General features: G+C 49.3%; 1 protein-coding gene and 1 long non-coding RNA gene across 2 annotated transcripts in view; one reads left to right on the forward strand and one right to left on the reverse strand.

The window, feature by feature from the left end:
- Positions 1-2,173, forward strand: part of LOC137423621 (mitogen-activated protein kinase kinase kinase 15) — a 67,338-nt gene extending 65,165 nt beyond the window's left edge. Inside the window, exon 28 of the mRNA XM_068110973.2 lies at positions 968-2,173. Within this exon, the coding sequence (XP_067967074.2) occupies positions 968-1,034 (67 nt within the window). The 3' untranslated portion in view covers positions 1,035-2,173. The remainder of the gene's footprint in view (positions 1-967) is intronic.
- Positions 2,051-20,096, reverse strand: LOC144891302 (uncharacterized). The gene is made up of 2 exons (XR_013622818.1): positions 19,991-20,096; positions 2,051-3,058 (listed from the first exon to the last, which is right to left on the reverse strand). It is a non-coding gene; the product is annotated as an uncharacterized LOC144891302 (long non-coding RNA).
- Positions 20,097-20,098: the final 2 nt, after the last annotated feature.

Below are 20,098 nucleotides of genomic sequence, written 5' to 3' on the forward strand. Positions count from 1 at the left end.
ACAAGACAATGACCCTAAACATACCAGTAAATCCACCAAGGAATGGCTGAAAAGAAAGAAATGGAGGGTTCTGGAATGGCCAAGTCAAAGCCCAGACCTAAATCCCATCGAGATGTTGTAGGGGGATTTGGAACGAGCTGTGCATGCAAGAAACCCCTCAAACATCGCACAGCTGAAAGAATTCTGCATGGAGGAGTGGGCAAAAATTTCTCCCAGTCGATGTCAGAGACTGGTAGACAGTTATAAGAAACGCCTACTTGAGGTTGTTTCTGCCAAAGGGGGCAATACCACCTATTAGATCCAAGGGTGTATTTACTTTTTCCACATGCGAAATTTGCATTTATGTTTATTTAAATTATACAATTGACTACAAAATGTAAATGTTTCATGATATTTGTTATATTATATCACCTTTATCTATCAATATTGTTGAAATGAAGATCAAATAGCTGTATGTTGAAATATGTTGAAAAAGTCAAAACTTTACATGGGGTGTACTTACTTTTTCACGTGACTGTATATATATTAATACACATACATACATAAATCCTAGCTTGGAACTAGCTGTTCAGGGACAAGTTATTCTGATAGTCCATGTCAGGAACAGCAATAGAGGTTTTCATGAGAGTGACATACTACTGTAGGGTTAAATGAAAGGAAATGTGTAAAATCATGCCTGTGCTGCAATTCAGCTACATCCACAAATACTAAATGTAGCACATAACAACATAATGCCCTCTCCCTCTCCCTCCCATAGATCTCCCGATGTCCCTGCTCTCAAATGTTGTCCTTGTGTGCTTCCTCCTCTCTCCTCATCTTGTTCCCGCTCCCTTTATTTTGTCTTATGTGTCCATTTGTTTTTTTTTGTCATTAATGTTAGCTCTTACACGAGCCTCGATCTTGTATGCAAAAAAAAATAAAAATGAAAGATAAAAAATACTCCTTGTGTTCTCTTTCACATTGCCAGAGGCGGCACACTGTGCAAACTATGGAAAGCGATCTTGGAGCATAGAACCAGCCTGGAGGACTCCTGAAGAGGTCAGAGATTTGGCCCATGGGCGAGGCAAGGACAAGGTTGAGATGTATGTGGGTTGAGAAGGACAAGGCTTCATCGCTGTAATTTCAGCAACTTCCGACCAATCAGCAATACAAGCAGCCTGATCAGATACCCGTGACAGCGGTGACATTGCTATGTGACCAATATATTGGATATAGGTAGAGCAATGGTAATGTCATGGTCACAGATACAAAGTTGGTCGAAATATGTTTCACAAACTCAGCCTGAGGGATGACCTCGGTTTTGAAACGGAATTGCCTGCACAATCAAAAGCCTGCAGCAGACAGCAAAATTGAGAAGATGGAAACATTTAATGATCAATCCTTTTCGATTGCACTTAATGGAGAAAATGGTGCATTGAGAGGTCAACAGGGTGCAAGAGGATTACCCAATAAGTGAAGCACTCACCGAGTGTTGCCCCCTATCTCACTCAATAGTGACAACACCTTTGTACCAGCTGTGGATTTATGGCGACAATTGTAAGAACAAATTAAATATAATGCAATATTGTATTTGGGGTTTATGGATCTGTTTTGTTTACAAAATGCTACTTTTATTCCTTGACTTTACTTGTGCCTGAGCACCTATTGATTTATAATTCCCTATTTGTACAGAAATATACTATTTGTGTGGAAATGCAGTCGCTTTTATCTATTCACACAGAGGTGAAACCTGTTTATTTTTTGATTTAAAAAGACAAAACAACTTCATGATTAATCTCACAAACTCGTGTTGTGATACGAAGCACTGTGTCCCAAAGATTTTTATTCTCTTATATATGCCTGAGGACAAAATGTGGAGCACTACAATATTACTACTACTATTATAACAATAATAATTATTTTTTATATAGAGTGTTTATTATTTTAAACTTAAAATGGGGAAAAAAATTTTTAAGCAGTGCCTTGTTTTAATAAGGGAACTTTGCCTGGCATGTTTGTAGTTGGTCTGCACAGCTGAGGCCTGATATACTCACAGGGATGGGAAAAAGCCTCATGTTTTCACTTGTGTGAGCATGGGATGAGAAACACATTGAGTTGATTTTACACTGAATGAACAATTGTATTATTCAAGGATCTGTATGAAATTGCTTTTCAAATAAAACTTTTCACAATATTCTGGTTATCTTGTTGTTTTTCATATTTTGTCCTTCATAGCAGCCTTGTCCTTTCATAAAATATTAGTAATTATGGAGGCCTATACTCTTGATAGAGCTTCGGGTATTTCAAAACAAGTCAAGAACCGTTTCAACGTTAGAACATCAACTATTCCTGGACAGATGGCCACTCCGTCAGAGGATACTCAACTGAAAAGGGCAGACATCTGTAATTTGTTCAGGGTGCCGGGGGAAACTCACGTACTCATTGTGAAAGATACTGTGGGATATTTAACCTCCACAAGCACCAACTAAAACAAGCAGGTGGAATACCCAGCTTAACATCCTTTGGATGGATGGCACACAACTTGATCTATTGCCCTGCGTGCGAAACACCATGGTGAGAGTTTATAGCTGGATCAAGATTTTGATACCAGCAAGACAATTCGAATCGCCATGATTTCACACATTCATGAACTACTGATGACAAACACCAAATTATATTTAAATAGTACAATTATACGAAGGAAGGCCTAGTTGTGGTTCATTGTTTATTCAGAGATAGCGCACAGACTAGCAGGATGGCCTGGAGATGGACACACTCACCCTCAGCCATCCAGCCTGTGTTTGAATCTCAGCTCAGCGATAAACTGTCATCCTGGTGTTTCACAGGCAGGGCGATTCGTCAATGTATGTGCCGTACTTCAGATGGACTTTAATCTGGGTATCCCGTCTGCCAGCATTAGTTGATCGACGTTAAATATTCCATGGTGTCCTTCGCGAAGCATAGGCGAGTTATCACCAGCACCCTGAACAACTTCCAAATTCCTGCTGTCACCTCGAGGGGGCCTTGCATTAGTGGCACAGCCATGCCCTCAGCCAATGATGCTACTCGTAGCCATGCACTGAATAGGAAAGAAGAAAAAGAAGGTAGTGCATTTAGATAAATAAATAAAAAATTGACTTGGGCCCTGCTTTTATGGTTGTCTATGGGACATGGCTATTGGGAATGTTATAGACGTTCTTCTTTTAGTGTAGCAGCAAAGCAAACCTGTTGTGCATTTTGTGATACAAGCACCAAATTTGGCACAAATGTACATTAATATGTTGCGAACATTTTCAGATATTGGGCCACTTGAAATTCCGTAATTTTTTTTTTCAAATTTTTTCAAATTTCGTAATTTCAAATTTTTCGGGTGACACCGTCACAATTTCGGTCTTCGAGGCCGGCCGATATAGTGGGGCGGCTTAGCCCAAATATTCAAAAGAATTGTGCATTTTGTGATACAAGCACCAAATTTGGCACAAATGTACATTAATATGTTGCGAACATTGTGTGGTCAGCAATGAAGACGAGAGTCTGAATTACATGTATGCAAAAGACCTTGTGAACCAGTGAAGCAAATACACGGGTAAGCATGAATTAAATCTAGGGCATGATATAATTTCCATGATGTTTACCTCTACACTCAATGGTGGAAGGAGGTAATGTTTTGATCCCAGCTTGGCTGTATGTCTGTTTGTCTGTTAGTCCACAAAATTCCAGACAAAGCTTGTAGTAGTGGTAGTTGTAGTGGTAGTGGTGATAACAGAAATTGTTATATAGAACTGAACTTATATTATTATTATATGCAGAAAATAACTTCATTTCTATATGCCCTGCAGTGGACAGGTTAATTGGTTTATGCACTGAAGGGGTCACCCTGGTGTGCACTGCTGTGTTCTGCCTCACTGAGTTGTTCAGGTATGATGTACTCAGCACAAGCTTCCGGTCGGCCCGGAGGTGGGGGTGCAGGGCCTGTCACGGAACGTCAAAACAAACGGCCTGCCGGGGCCGCCCAAAAGTCGGGCGTGAGGGGCGCATCCACTAATGGAACGCCTCTCGCTTCCCAGATCGAGGGCCACGTGGTCAGGAGAACCTCGTCCCTTCCGGTCAGACTTTGCCTATCGGCCGGCCTCGAAGACCGAAATTGTGACGGTGTCACCCGAAAAATTTGAAATTACGAAATTTGAAAAAATTTGAAAAAAGAAATTACAGATTTTTTTTTTTTTTTTTTTTTTTTTTTTGTTTGTATACAAGATCGAGGCTCGTGAAAGAGCGAACATTAATCACACAGAAAGACAAACCGACACATAAAACATATAACATAGGGAGCGGTAGACAAGATGGGGAGAGAGGGGGAAGGACACAACACAACATTTGAGAGCAGGGACCGAGAGACATGGAGACAATCGAGAGATCTGAGAGAGGGCGAGGGCTTTGGGGGGGGGGGGGCGTGGGAAGGGGGCAGTGGGAGAGGTATAAAACATATGGACACTGCCAGGACTTCCAGGAAAGAAGTTGGAATTTCAAACAAGGTGGATCTGGGGTGAATTAGCGGGGGTAGAAAAGATCAAGGTTTTGGATGGGGGAAGATAAGAGATGGTGGTGAACAGCTGTTTTAAAGACCTGGAGGGAGGAGTGGGATTGAAGGGAGTGAGGGAGTTTGTTCCAGAGGCGGGAGAAAAGAGGAATGAAAGAGTGAAGGTGAGCGGAGAGCCGAGATTTCGGCAGTTTAACCATCAGAGGGTTGCTGGCAGATCTTGTGCGACCTGTAGGAATATTTGGGGGACAGAGCACAGAGAGAGCTGGGGGTGCAAGGCCGGAGAGGAGTCGGTAGAAGACAGAAAGACCACCTACCTGCCTGCGGTGAGTGAGTGAAAGGCCCTCAGAGATAGCTTCATCGCGGGAGATTCCAATAATTCTGAAATTAATAATTCTGAAATGTACAAATACCCGTGCTACGCACGGGTGAGAGGCCAGAAGCAAACAGCGATCCGGAATTTCAAGTGGCCCAATATCTGAAAATGTTCGCAACATATTAATGTACATTTGTGCCAAATTTGGTGCTTGTTTCACAAAATGCACAATTATTTTGAATATTTGGGCTAAGCCGCCCCACTATTTGTGGAATTGCGACATCAACGTTTTACATTAGGACACCAATAGTTTCATCAGTTTGGGGGCATGCCCACATCATTAATGACGTCTTGGATTACTTCCATTCCGACTTGGTGGCACTCGGTGGCAGGCACACCATGATGGTCAGCTCTTGTCACCCATACGGACAAACCCATACGGTCTTTATCAGTGTGATTTCTTCTTATGAGGATTCCTTTAGGAGAAATCCTACAAAATAGTCTACAGGACTGTCGGCGACCTGAAAACAGCGATCCGGGGTTGCATACGCCTTATTAGCCGACACTGGGAAATGTATGTGCATGTGCATACGCATACGTTCTATGCTTAATCAGAATGGTGAACCTCTAAATATAATGTCCTTAAAATGAAACAAAACTGCACAGACTCTGCTGTCGTACCAGTTTTATGTTTGTCGCAATAATTCGTTTTTTTATGAACGTTTCATTAAATCGTAGCTTTTCATTTGGAACATTCTGTACATTGGGTGGAATGGCTGGGAAGATTTATGTTATGTTAACGAGAGAAATACCCGTGCTACGCACGGGTGAGAGGCCAGAAGCAAACAGGCAATGCAGATATGGTGGATGCTAAAGCATGAAACCAATAAATTCAACATTTCTGTAGCACCTTCAGTCGCACGTCAGACATGGACAGCAAGTTCGTGAAGGACTTCCATGAAAAACGTACCTGTTCGCAAACAAACGGGTACGTTCACGTAGAGAAACATCGATCGTGGGTCCGTGGCGAATCTGCATATGGCGATGGCAAAATATCAGAAATTGAAGGCTTTTTTATTTTAAACGATTCATATAAACATCCGTTGAATCATATCACACGCAAATCATCGAAAATCTAAACAGTATCCTGAGAATTTCAATAAAAGCCACATCACTTCATATCGGTAAATATTATTCCATCGTGTTTCAAATCGTGATCGACACACTATGATCGTGATGATCGTGAATCGTGATCGATAATCGTGTTCACAATCGCTATGTCGTATGTACTCCCGATACATGTACCAAATTCCCGAAACGTGTAACTGTACCAAATCAACAGTTAAAAGGATTTTGAGCCGATAGGTGTTACGGCCTTGGCAAGATCGATGGAGACAGCGATCTGTTAGATCTGATCCTCCTTCATGCCGAAGTGCAGATCCTCCTTCATGCCACATCCAATCGATGCAGCCGTGCAGTGATCGGTGCAGTCGTTTGTGCGGCACACGGTGCAGCGATCGGTGCAGCCGTTTGTGCGCACACGGTGCAGCGATCGGTACAAACGTGGACTCCCACACTGCCACATCCTGCTGATACTTGCTCCAGCATGACGTTTCCGCATGACGGATGTTTATATAAATCGTTTAAAAGAAAACAAAGCTTCAATTTCTGATATTTAGCCTTTTCATTTGGACCTCCCAATTGAAGCCCCGCCCGTAGGGCGGGTACCGTTTCTCGACGTAAGAAGACGTCACAATGAACGTCGTGCGAACGCGAATGTTATGCGGGAGTCCAAACCGGAGAATGCTGGAGACTAAAGCTAAATTGGGAAAACTAAATAGCCTATTTTACTCCTGGGGATCCCAGGATTACCCACCGAAAATATCTTTGCGATCGGTTCAGCAGTTTTTACGGTACCTTCGAACGGACAGACAGACAGACAGACATTTGGTGAATTATAGTAAGATGGTTCATGACGTCAGTGTTGTTAATTCTCACTTCTCAGTTAATTCTTTTTTCTTTTTTTTTAACAGTGTCTAAGGCTCATGAAGGAGATGTTGCACAAGTCACATAAATCTGCGCAGTCAGTGGGGCAATTAAGGCGAAATAATTTACAGTGCTTCCGTGACACTTGTTGAAGTGCATGGCTGTTGATCTATGCCGGTAATTGGAGAGGGGTGAGCGATGAGCTGATCCTTGCATCTGGTGACTGCTGTAGTGTTCGTAAGACCCCCTGCGGAAGGTGGAGCGAGTGATCGGTTCTTTGGAAAACGAATGTAACAGGAGTGTATCGTTACAAGTGTTTGTGAAGTGAAGTATCGCTTGCCAATGAAGCGTGGAAGATGAGAATGTCGAGGTTGGTGGAAATTGGTAGCAACTTAGACTAGGGGGGGGGGGGGGGGAGGAATTGTGGCAGTTTGTGGTTTTTAACAGCAGGTACTGGAGGGGAAACCAGAAGTTCTGGAGAGTTTGTAAAGTAAAATTGAGAAGCTGATAGATAAAATAATCGAGGCCAAAATAGAAGGAATAAGGCTGGAGGCTGGAAGATGGAAACTCGAAAGCTAGAGGCTGAAATGAAGTTGAAGGGTCTTGCATTAGAGTGCGCAAGTAGCAATAACTTTGTGCAGGCTAGAGCTATAAAGCTCCCTGCCTTTGTTGATGGAAAGAATGGGATAGACAGCTACCAAGGTTTGAGAGATTTGCTACTAATAGCCGGTGGAACAGGGCAAGGTGGGCAACCTCGTTCAGTGCTTTGCTAATTGGCAAAAGGCTCGCCATGTTTGCCAAGCTGTCAGATGGGGTGGCTATAGACTATACCCAGATGAAAGTGCATTTAAGTGGTATGATTCAGGAGTGTCAAACCAGAGTTAAAGGAGAGCCTTGAGCAATTTATAATCAGGTTGACTTTACTTGACAACGTTGGGATCAAAGATAGATGGTATGAGCTTTCACAAGAAAAAGAGGTATATGGCTACAATCATGCACCGACAGAATTATAACAACAGCAGAACAGCGTCGTTACCAAAAGTGGTGCACAGCCAACTGGGCGGGTGTAAATGGCAACTACCCCTGCCCCTGTGATATATCTTTCCACTGCAAATGAGACCTCACAAGGCACAGCTATTTCTGCAGTATTGCCAACGCAGCAGCCAGGCCATCCCTATCAATTTTTTTGGTTTGTTTTGTATACAAGATCGAGGCTCGTGTAAGAGCTAATCCTAAAAAAAAAAAAGCAAATGGACACAAAAAACATACAATAAAGGGAGTGGGAGACAAGATGGGGGGAGAGAGAGAAGCACACAAGTATAACAGCAGAGAGCAGGGACATCGGAAAATCTGTTGGAGGGAGAGGGCTTGGGGGGAGGAGGCATGGGAAGGCGGGGGAGGGGGTTGGAGAGGTATAAAACACATGGACACTGCTAGAACTTCCAGAAAAGAAGTCGGTATTAGTGGATCTGGGGTGAATTAACGGGGGTAGAGGAGATCAAGGTTTTGGATGCGGGAAGATTAGAGATGGTGCTGAACAGCTGTTTTAAAGACCTGGAGGGAGGAGTGGGATTGAAGAGAGTGGGGGAGTTTGTTCCAGAGGTGAGAGAAAAGAGGAATGAAGGTGAGCAGAGAGTTTTGATTTTGGCAGTTGCACCAGAAAAGGGTTGCTGGCAGATCTTGTGTGACCTGCAGGAATATTTGGGGGCACAGACAGAGCTGGGGGAGCTAGGCCGGAGAGGAGTTGGCAGAAGACAGAAAGTCCACGAACCTGCCTGCGGTGAGTGAGTGAAAGGCCTTCAGAGTTAGCTTCATCACGGGAGATTCCAATGATTCTGAAGGCTTTGGTTTCAACAGCGTGAAGCCGAGCTAGGTGTGAGACAGGAGCACCAGCCCAGAGGGGAGACCAGTATTCCATTGAGCTGTGGGTGAAAGCCTTGTAGGTGATGAGAAGCTCAGGTGTGCCAAGGAAGGACTTCACACGACGGAGGATGCCCAGTCGGTGACTGGCTTTGGAGGCCAGCTTGGAAATGTGGTTTTCCCAGGAAAGATCATAGCAGATCATGAGACCAAAAAGCTTGAGTGACAGAACTTATTGGAGAAGATTGTTGAGAAAGTAGATGGGAGGGTTGTCCAGTCGGTCTTTTTGGAAAGACATTGTGAGAGTGTGAGATTTGTCAGGATCGAAAGACATGTTCCACTTGTTTGACCAGTCTGTTATTTTGTCCAGGTCTGCAGAGAGTAAGGAGGCTGCAGACTGCTGATCTGAGGGATGAGGTATGGAGCGGCAGAGAGTGGAGTCATCAGCAAAGAGATAGAGAGGATTTTCCAGAGAGTCGGGGAGATCATTGATGAAGACCAGAAAAAGCACAGGGCCCAGAACACTGCCTTGGGGAACTCCAGCCTGAACAGGAAGGGGAGATGAGAGAAATCCATTCAGGGCCACACGTTGACTACGACCAGAGAGGAAGTCCTCAAGCCATGCATGGAGATTTCCATTGATACCATAGGAGAGAGTTTGATGAGCAGAGCGGGGTGCTAGACCATATCGAAGGCACGTGATATGTCAAGGGAGACAGCTCTGATTTCCTGTTTGGCATTGAGGACCTCCATCCATTGTTGAGACAGCAGAAGCAGCATGACCAGAGTAGAGTGACCTGGTCTGAAACCAAATTGATGATCAGAGATCAAGCCATTGGAGAAGAGGAAGGATTTGATATCCAAAGCAATGATGGATTCCATGACTTTGATGATAATTGGGAGCAGGCTTATTGGTCTCTTGTTGCAAGGACCTGTTTTTGCGCCTTTTTGTGTCAAGCGTTAATGTTGGCTGATTTCCAAGCTGATGGCAGATGACCTTGAACAAAAGAGAGTGTGAAGAGACCATAGAGAGGGTGTGAAAGAGCGGCAGAGCAGGATTTTAGGACCCGTGGGCTGCTGGCATCTGGTCCAGTTGTAGAATCAGAGTTGAGGTTTGACAGAAACTTCTCCACCTTGCCAGGAGAGAAGGACACAGAGTCCAGGAGCAGCTGGGTATGACTGGGTAAGGTGGGTGCAGAGAGATATGGGTTTGGGACACAAGATTTTGAGGCAAACACAGAGTTGAGGCATTCAGCTTTTTCACGTGCGGAGTCAGCTGTGTAGCCGTTTGAGGTAAGGGAGGGGATGGAGGGGTAACAAACACCAGAAACAGATTTGACCAGATGCCACCAGGATTTGGAAGAGGGAGACAGGTTTGAGAGTTCAGTCTTGAAAGTGGAGGGATATTGTTTCCTGACTCTCCTGAGGGTAGACACACACTTATTCCGGGCTTTGTGAAAGGAAATGAGATTGCCGTCCGTTGGATTTGCCTTCCAGGAGGCGAAGGCAAGTTGTTTCAGGGCAACTGCCTCACCACAAGATTCTGTGTACCATGGGTGGGAGGAAGGGTATAACAACTGATGACGAGATGGGATAAATCTGTGCATGAGAGAGAGCAATTTACTTTGGAAGAATTCCCAGGATGAGTTGATGTCAGAGGCAGTAGAGATGGGAGACCAGTCCAGATGTTTGATGGCTGCTTGAACACCATGCCAGTTGGCCTGAGTGAAATGGCAGACTCCTCAACGCCGAGGAGGCTCTCTGAGAATGGCCAGAGAGATGTCCACGTTAACAAGCAAATGGTCAGATGAACCGATTGGAGCAGAAGAAGAGCAGCAGACATTTGTAGAGAAGTTTGTCATAACCAAGTCTAGAAGAGAAGATGCTCCGTTGACTGAAATCCTGGTCGGGAAATTGACAGATTGTGTCAGTCCCAGTTGGTCGCAGCTGAGGTGCCACGGCTGGTGTGAGAGGTACCCACACCCAGCCAGCTGGCATGATGACAGTTGAAATCACCACACTACCACAGTTGAAATCACCGCTTTGGTACTCATCAATGTATTAGTTGGACAAAAATATCAAACATTCTTATCTCCTTCCCCCTATTGCTGCTTTTTTTCCTCAAAATTCCGCTTTCTCCATCGCTTCACTACTACTATGTCCCAACATTAGTCTTTTTACCCCCCACCCCCTCCCCACCCCCCTCTACCCACTCCTGATCAGTCACCCAATCGTGTTCATTTTTAAATCCAGAGCTTTAATCCAGTCCTTGTTCCTTCACCGATACCCAAAACCTTATAATCCTCCATCTACCCACCTTTCCTTCATTCCCTCTGCAAACAGCTCACATTCAAAGCATCAACTGGAATTTGTTACCCACTATAATAAACATACTCTTTTTGTCTATAAGGCTAAGCACGAGGCTTAAGGAAGAGCAAGGTTAAATTGATCGTGCGACAGGGGGATAAAGGGATAGGAAGGAAGACAGAGAAAAAACACCGAATCAGTAAGTAAGAGGGTTAGGTTAAGAAGTGTTAATGGGGTAAATAAGGTAAGGTAATAAGGTAATAATGAAGGAGCTGTGCTCCAACGCGAGTCGAAAGGATTGACGCGACAAAAGACGGAAATTCGTCCGAGTTGCTTTATTGCACGAATCAAACTCGGGTACTCTGAAAAGCCCGTTTATCGGGCAGCAATATATATACACATCATGCCGGAGCGTTTGCCCGGGAAAGGCGAGACCGGGCGTGCCCGGGCGTCCTGGGCGAGCCCTGGAAAGGCGAGTCTGGACATGCCCGGGCGTCCTGGGCGAACCCTGGAAAGGCGAGAGCGGGCATGCCCAGGCGTCCTAGGCGAGCCCTGGAAAGGCGAGGCTGGGCGTGCCCGGGCGTCCTGGGCGAGTCCTGGAAAGGCGAGTCTGGACATGCCTGGGCGTCCTGGGCGAGCCCTGGAAAGGCGAGAGCGGGCATGCCCGGGTGTCCTGGGCGAGCCCTGGACAGGCGAGTCTGGGCATGCCCGGGAAAGACGAGACCGGGCGTGCCCGGGCGAGCCCGGGAACGGCGAGTCCGGGCATGCCCGGGAGAGGCGCGTCTGGGCCTGTCCGGGCGGCCTGGACGAGCGCGGCTTGGTGATCGCTCCCTGGCCGCGTCGTCGGTAGGTGCAAGGGGATTGTGTATACGCAGCGGTAACCGCTACACACGCCCCTCCAGAATCGACTTGCACCGGCAGGGTCAATTTAAGGGGGGTCCTGATGACCCGGCCGAAGCGACCTCTGGAGGGTCGTGGGGGGGGGGTCCGGTGCGGTGGCGGGTGGTCGAGCGGGGGGAACTGTGGATGGGGGGCGGCCTCGCCGCGGAGGAAGGGCCAACCGTGGTGGTTGGTCGACGTCCACGTGCGCCGGCTTGAGGCGGTCCACCGAAATCTGGTCCGACCTGCCGCCGATGTCGATGACGAACGACTTGTCGTCCCGTCGCAGGACCCGGAAGGGCCCGTCGTACGGCGGCCGGAGTGGCCCCCGGTGTGCGTCATGACGCACAAAAACGTACTCCGCTGTGCGAAGCGCTGGGGGGACGTAGGACTGGGGGCCACCGTGGCGGGACGTTGGCATGGGGGCAAACCGTCGGGCGGCCTCCTGGAGGTCCGAGCGCTGGCGAGCTGCGGACCAGGGACTGGTAGTGTCGGGCACGAACTCGCCCGGGATGCGGAGCGGCAGGCCGTAGACGAGCTCGGCGGTGGACGCCTGGAGGTCCTCCTTGGGGGCCGTGCAGAGGCCCAAAAGGACCCACGGCAGCCGGTCGGCCCAACCGTCGTCCTGGAGGCCGGCCATGAGCGCGGCCTTCATGGAGCGGTGAAAACGCTCACACAACCCATTGGCTTGGGGGTGGTAGGCCATGGTACGGTGGAGCTGGACTCCCAGGTTGCGGGCGACCGTGCCCCACAGCTCGGAGGTGAACTGCGGACCGCGGTCCGAAGAGATGTCCGCCGGTGCGCCGAAACGGGCGACCCAGGTGGCGATGAAAGCCTGTGCCACGTCGGCGGTGGTGTTGGAAATGAGGGGAACGGCCTCCGGCCACCTGGTGGTCCTGTCCACCATGGTGAGCAGGTGTGTGAAACCCCGCGATGGGGGAAGGGGGCCCACCAGGTCCACGTTGACGTGGTCGAAACGCCGTTCGGGCACGGTGAAAGGTGCCAGCGGGGCCTGGGTGTGGCAGTGGACCTTGGCCCGCTGGCAGGCCATGCAGGCGTTGGCCCAATCGCGGACGTCCCGTCGAAGGCCGTGCCAGACGAAACGCGCCGACACCAGCTTCTGGGAAGCCTTCCGGCCCGGGTGGGAAAGGCCGTGGATGGAGGCGAAAATGCGGCGCTGCCAGGTAACGGGCACGATGGGGCGAGGCTGGCTTGGGAGACGTCGCAGAGCAGGACAGTGTCCACGAAGGGGACGTTGGCCAGGCGGAGGCCCGTGTCCGCCGCCCGGAGGGCTTGCACCGTGGTGTCGGTGGTCTGGTCGGCTGCCATGAGCACAAAGTCCACGCCGAGGTGGACCGCGTTCGCGCTGGCCCGAGAGAGACAGTCGGCCACGGCGTTGTCTTTGCCGGCGACGTGCCGGATGTCCGTGGTAAATTCCGACACGGCGGAGAGGTGGCGCTGCTGGCGGGCCGACCACGGCTTCGTGACTTTGCCCATTGCGTAAACCAACGGCTTGTGGTCGACGAAAGCCGTGAACGGGCGGCCCTCCAGGAGGTGCCGGAAATGGCGAACGGCCAGGTATAGACTGAGGAGCTCGCAGTCAAACGTGCTGTATTTGAGCTCGTTCGGCCGGAGTTGCAGGCTAAAAAAAGCGAGTGGCTGCCAAACCCCGTTCACCCATTGTTCATGTACGGCGCCCACCACGTAGTCGGAGGCGTCCGTAGTGAGGGCGATGGGAGTGTCGAGCACCAGGTGAGCCAGCAGTGTTGCATCGGCGAGGGCCCGCTTCGCGCTAGTGAATGCCGCGTCCATGGCCGCGGACCAGACGATGTCATGCTTGGCCGGCTTGCCCCGGAGGGCTTCGTAAAGGGGCCGCATGAGCTGAGCAGCGCGGGGCACGAAACGGTGATAAAAATTCACCATGCCGAGGAACTCTTGCAGGGCCTTGATGGAGCGGGGACGCGGGAACTTGGTGATGGCCTCGACCTTGGTCGGCAGCGGCACGGCCCCGTTCTTGGTGATGCGGTGGCCCAAAAGGTCAATGGCCGTCGTGCCGAAGTGGCATTTGGCCGGGTTGACGATTAAGCCATGCTCGCTGAGGCGTCCGAACAGTGTTCGGAGGTGGAGGAGGTGCTCGGCCCGGGACGTGCTGGCGACGAGGATGTCGTCCAGGTAGACGAAGAGAAATGGCAGGTCACGCAGCACGCCGTCCATCAAGCGTTGGAACGCCTGGGCCGCGTTATTGAGGCCAAATGGCATCCTGAAAATTCGAACAGGCCGAACGGCGTGATGACGGTGGTTTTTGGGACGTCGGCCGGCCTGACAGGTACCTGGTGGTATCCCCGTATCAGGTCAATTTTTGAAAAAATGACCCGTCCCGCCAAACGGGCGGAAAAGTCTTGGATGTGCGGGATCGGATACCTGTCGGGGTGGTAGCGTCGTTGAGGCGGCGGTAGTCGCCACATGGGCGCCATCTGCCCCCTGGCTTTGGCACGATGTGCAGTGGTGAGGCCCACGCGCTATCGGAGCGCCGCACGATGCCGAGGCGCTCCAACGCGTCGAACTCGGCTTTGGCCACGGCGAGCTTGGCCGGGTCAAGGCGGCGGGCTCTCGCGTAGACCGGCGGGCCCGTAGTTGGTATGTGGTGCTCGATACCATGTCTCACTGCGACGGCCGAAAACGTCGACCGCGTGAGGGCCGGGAATTCCGCGAGCAGGCGAGCGAACTCGTTCGCCGCCGGGAGGGCGCATGCTAGTTCGGTCGGCGCGGAGCTGCTCATCGTAGATGCCAGGGAGCTGAAGGTCTCGGCGTTGACAAGGCGACGCCGTTTGACGTCGACCAGCAGCCCGTGCGCGCAGAGGAAGTCGGCGCCCAGCAAAGCCATGGGCACGCTTGCGGTCACAAAGGTCCAATTAAAGCGCTGGCTGCCGAAGCAGAGGGTGACGTTGCGCGGGCCGAAGGTGCGTATGGCCGATCCGTTGGCAGCGACCAAGGAGGGGCCGCAAACGGCGGTCTGCTTGTCCTGCTCGGAGGCGGATATGACGCTCAGTCGGGCGCCGGTGTTACACAGGAAACGCCGCCCGGACGCTTTGTCCTTAATAAAAAGCAAGTTGCCTGGGTGGCCGGTGCTCATGGCTGGTAATGAACGCCGGCCCGGTCATTTCCCGACTTGCCGGAAGTGCACGGGGGTTGGCACGACTGAGCCTTCCGTCCGAACCTGGCGTGGTAATAACACCACGCCTGGTCAGGTGGAGGCCCCGGCCGTCGTGTTGGAAGCGGTCGGCGCGGCGTGGCGGCCGCCAGTTGCACCGGCAGTTCGGCCTCCAACTGCGCAGGGCGCTCGGGCGCCATGGGCATCGCCTCGGACGGCGGCGGGCTCCAGGTAGCCACCCCGATGTGCTGGCATGCCGAGGAGATCTTGTCGGCTTCCCTGGCGAGGGCGCGGGGATCCGCGATCTGCGTGCCTGCCAGGGCGAGGCGTACCTGGTTAGGCAGCTGGTGGAGGAACAGCTCTCGGAAAAGAAAATCCGGAGAGTGCTCACCGAGCAGCGAGAGCATGTAGTCCATTCGCTCGGACGGGCGCGTGTCGCGGAGCTCGGGCAGGTCGAGCAGGCGTTGTGCGCGTTCCGCCGGTGAGAGGGCGAAAGTGTCGAGGAGGAGCGTCTTGATCACGCCATACTTGTCAGCGGCTGGCGGGGGCTGGAGGAGGCTCAGGGTGCGGGCCGCGGTGGCGGAGCCGAGCGCTGCTACCACATGGTGGAAGCGGGTGTCGTCGGCGGTGATGCCTCGCAGGGCAAACTGGGCGTCCGCCTGGGCGAACCAAACCACCGCGTGAGCCTCCCAGAAGGTAGGCAGTTTAAGGGCAACTGCCATGTCCATGTCGTGGGTCACCAATGAAGGAGTTGTGCTCCAACACGAGTCGAAAGGATTGACGCGACAAAAGACGGAAATTCGTCCGAGTTGCTTTATTGCACGAATCAAACTCGGGTACTCTGAAAAGCTCGTTTATCGGGCAGCAATATATATACACATCATGCCGGAGCGTTTGCCCGGGAAAGGCGAGACCGGGCGTGCCCGGGCGTCCTGGGCGAGCCCTGGAAAGGCGAGTCTGGACATGCCCGGGCGTCCTGGGCGAGCCCTGGAAAGGCGAGAGCGGGCATGCCCGGGCGTCCTAGGCGAGCCCTGGAAAGGCGAGGCTGGGCGTGCCCGGGCGTCCTGGGCGAGTCCTGGAAAGGCGAGTCTGGACATGCCCGGGCGTCCTGGGCGAACCCTGGAAAGGCGAGAGCGGGCATGCCCGGGTGTCCTGGGCGAGCCCTGGAAAGGCGAGTCTGGGCATGCCCAGGAAAGACGAGACCGGGCGTGCCCGGGCGGCTCGGGCGAGCCCGGGAACGGCGAGTCCGGGCATGCCCGGGAGAGGCGCGTCTGGGCCTGTCCGGGTGGCCTGGACGAGCCCGGCATGGTGATCGCTCCCTGGCCGCGTCCTCGGTAGGTGCAAGGCGATTGTGTATACCCAGCGGTAACCGCTACAATAAGGTATAATAAGATAATAAGGTAATAAGTTATAAGGTAAGGTAATAAGATAAGGTTAATGGTAAATAAGGTAGGATAATGGGTCAGGATGGGAAATGGCATGAGGTGGAGGTGCACTGCCTGTTTAAACCTGAAATGGAAGAGTGAGACAGAACAGCCTCTGGAAGGCAATTCCATATATGGGAGAAGCGAGGACGAAGAGTCGAAGTGTGCAGTCAGCCTGGATTTTTGAAGTATAACCAGGAAGGAGTTACTGGAAGAACGCATGAATCCTGGATTTACTATGGAGAGTCGGAAGACTGAGTGAGTGAAGGGTGCAATGTTGAAAAACAGACCGTAGAAAAAAAGAGAGACCACCGACCTGCCTGTGATGTGTAAGCAACTGACCTTGAGCTTTGGCCTCATCACCAGAGATTCCATTAATATTGAGAGCTTGAGATTCTACAAAATCCAGGAAAGACAGATGTGATTGATGCTGGAGCACTAGCCTATAGCAGATAGCAGTCCTCCATCGAGTTAAGGGCAAAGGCCCGGTTGCATAAAGCATCCTTCAGGACAAATTTGAGGATGTCCTTAACTTTTCCCTGAACTTTTCCCTTAAGGATATCCTTAAGTTGAGGATTGTAGCATATACGAATATCCTTAAGTTTTTCCTTAAATCCTCCCTTAAAGTTAAGTGAGCTCCTGCAACCCCTCCCTGTCATCAGCTTTTCTCCACCAATTAGAAGCAAGCTTTCATAAGTCACCCGGGTTTTAAACATTGTAGGAAATGTCATGATTCGTTGTTTGGGTTGACGTCAGTTTCAACTTATTTGTGCACACGTATTGAGCACGATCGTGGATCGACGTACTTTATGGGTCAAGGAAAGATTTCCCTTCAGGTTTCCCTTAGCTAAGGATTTCCTCAAGTGCTGTTGCATAAACATCTCTTTGGAAATCCTCAGCTAAGGATTTCCTTTAGGTTAAGGAAAACCTTGAGCCATTGCTATACAAACAAACAACAACAACAACAGGCATTTTAAGGCCATTTTCCCTGCTAGAGCGGGGGTATAGCCTTGCGGTCCCCATGACAATCTTCTCCATTTTGCCCTATTTTCTGCATCTCTCATTGTTAACCCCCTGGCCCGCATTTCTTCTTTGACCATCTTTAGCCAAGTCTTTCTCGGTCTTCCCCGTCCTCTACTTCCTTCTACATTCATTTCCATCACTCTTCTCAACCAGTCACTTTCATCCTTCCTCAACACATGACCAAACCATCTCAACCTGTTCCTCTTCACAGCATCAATCACAGGCTCTATTCCCATCGTCTTTCACAATTCATCATTTGTCTTCCTCTCTCTCAACGATACTCCGCACATCCACCGAACCATTCGCATTTCCACCCTTTCCAGCCTTCGTTGCTGCTCTACGTTCATTACCCATGTCTCGCTCCCATAAATCATAACACTTCTCACACATGCAGCATACACCTTGCTATACCAGGGAACGAATCAGATTCGAGATAGGACGCTTGTCCAAAAGCAAGAACACGTGATTTTAAACGACGCTTGTTATTTTGCTACATACACGCTTGTTATATGCTTCATTGGGAGCACGTGCTTCCGGACAAAGGAAGAATAAAATGATTCTGTGTAAAATTCATCCGATTCTCATTCACTATTTTATTTTGAATGTGTAATATATGCAGTACATGTTTGGAAACTTTCTGAGAATAGTGAAAGTGTGACATTATAGAAGTGAAATACAAGTGCGAAACTACAAGCAAAATATTCTGGGTGTTGTATTGTTATATCAGTCTCTGGCGTACCATGCTGCAATAATCGTCCTCTTCGTGACCAATTTCCATGAAGAGCCGCTCCTTTTGGAAACTCAAAGGTTTGTTGTTAAGGATGGGGAGGGGGGATGCTCCCTTAACTTTAAGGAAGGATTTAAGGAAAAACTTAAGGATTATTCATATGTGCAACTATCCTCAACTTAAGGGTGTCCTGAAGGGAAAAGTTATGGGAATCCTCAAATTTTCCTTGAAAGATGCTTTATGCATCTGTGTCCATAAACTCCTCCCACCTTCGGTGGCAGAAGTAATAAAATACTCATTGAGAATCAAATGAATTTCACACAAGGATCATTTTATTCCTCCTTCATCCGCAATCACGTGTTCCCTATGCAACTTATAACAATCGTCATTTAAAATTACATGTTCATTACATGTTCTTGCTTTTTGACGTCTCTTCCTATCTCTAATGTGATTGGTTGCCTGGCATAGGAACGACTCCTAAGGAATTCCTTAACTTCAAGGGAATCCTTATCCTTAGCTAAGGAATTACAGCGTACCCAAAGGGAAATCTTTCCTTGAGGTTAAGGGAGTTTTATGCAACTGGTGCCAAAGACCTTATAAAATAAGTAGCTCTAATTTTCCAAGGAGAGACTGCTCTCTTACAAATGTCCTGTTGGCAGATTCCAAAATCCATTGCCATTGCACACCAATAGTATCATTGCACACCAATTTAGTGCACACCAATAGAGAACTTCATAGACAAGTATGCTACTGGTCGTGACAGTGATTACATTTCCTAACGCACAGCATTGTTTTGAGCCTTTCTGAACTAAAACAAAAATCCTCGTTCAGAGCACACAATCGAATGTCCATGATGTAAGCTTATTCAGCTGCTGTTTAACGGACCACATCCGGATCAGTGTGCCCACTTTTTTCACGTGTGCTCGTTATTCCTCCACTTGCTCTCAACACAACACCTTTTACAGCCTCACATAGTTGAATTATTTATTTGCAGTAACGCTCTACAAGAACTGCGGTGGCTTCATTATAACATAGGTAGCAATGAAACATTTGATCGAGAAAAGTTTGCCTAGCTTGTTGATGTTCAAACTCCTGGGTCCTGGGTAGGTAAATGTGAGCATGAAAATATCCATCCGTGAAATGCAATCACAAAAGATCAGGCAGGGATGGGGAAAAGGGGAGGGGAGGAAGGGAAGGGTGGATAGATGTGCAAACCAGGCAGCTGCCTGCTAATGAATCAGAACAAGCAGAAAGTTTTGTTTGCTTTGAACAAAAGCAGTCACACTGATTCAGAACAGAATGCCTGACGCAGATGGGTAGAGAGACTAAAGGCCAACGTAAGTTTTCACATGGGGGTTTTCCCCTTAAAAACTCGTATTGGATAACCAGCAGTAATCACTAAACACCTGATATGGGATTATATTTCATTCAAATGCGTGCCAAATGAATTTAAGGGCCATTTCATTCGTCCATTTAATACGTCCATTCGTCCATCGTCCATTTAATACGTCCATTCGTCCATCGTCCATTCGTCCATCGTCCATTTAATACGTACGCAATTATATGGCGGAAATATCCAATGTTGCCTCTTCCTTATTCGCTACCTCTACTTTTAAGGTATTTTTCCTCACGCACTCCTCTCACAATCCATTCCCGTCTGTTATCCTTCCTTTAATTGTTTCTTTCGTCAATTTTCATTTCCACACGCATTACTATTACCAAAAGTGAAGCTCACGATTCTAATAGTACTATTTAATCCTGAGGTGAGATCGCTCCCAATAACGAGTAAGGTTTCCCTCACCTTTACGTCCCTTGGGGTTTATGGTCCTCCAATGGCCCTCTTCATCAACACACCATATCATTGTCTTCATTGATAAACCTCCACGGTTCGTCCCGCCTCGTCGTTCTC

Source organism: Myxine glutinosa, chromosome 3, assembly GCF_964187855.1.
Source record: "Myxine glutinosa chromosome 3, kmMyxGlut1.1, whole genome shotgun sequence".
Taxonomy (NCBI): Eukaryota; Metazoa; Chordata; class Myxini; order Myxiniformes; family Myxinidae; genus Myxine; species Myxine glutinosa.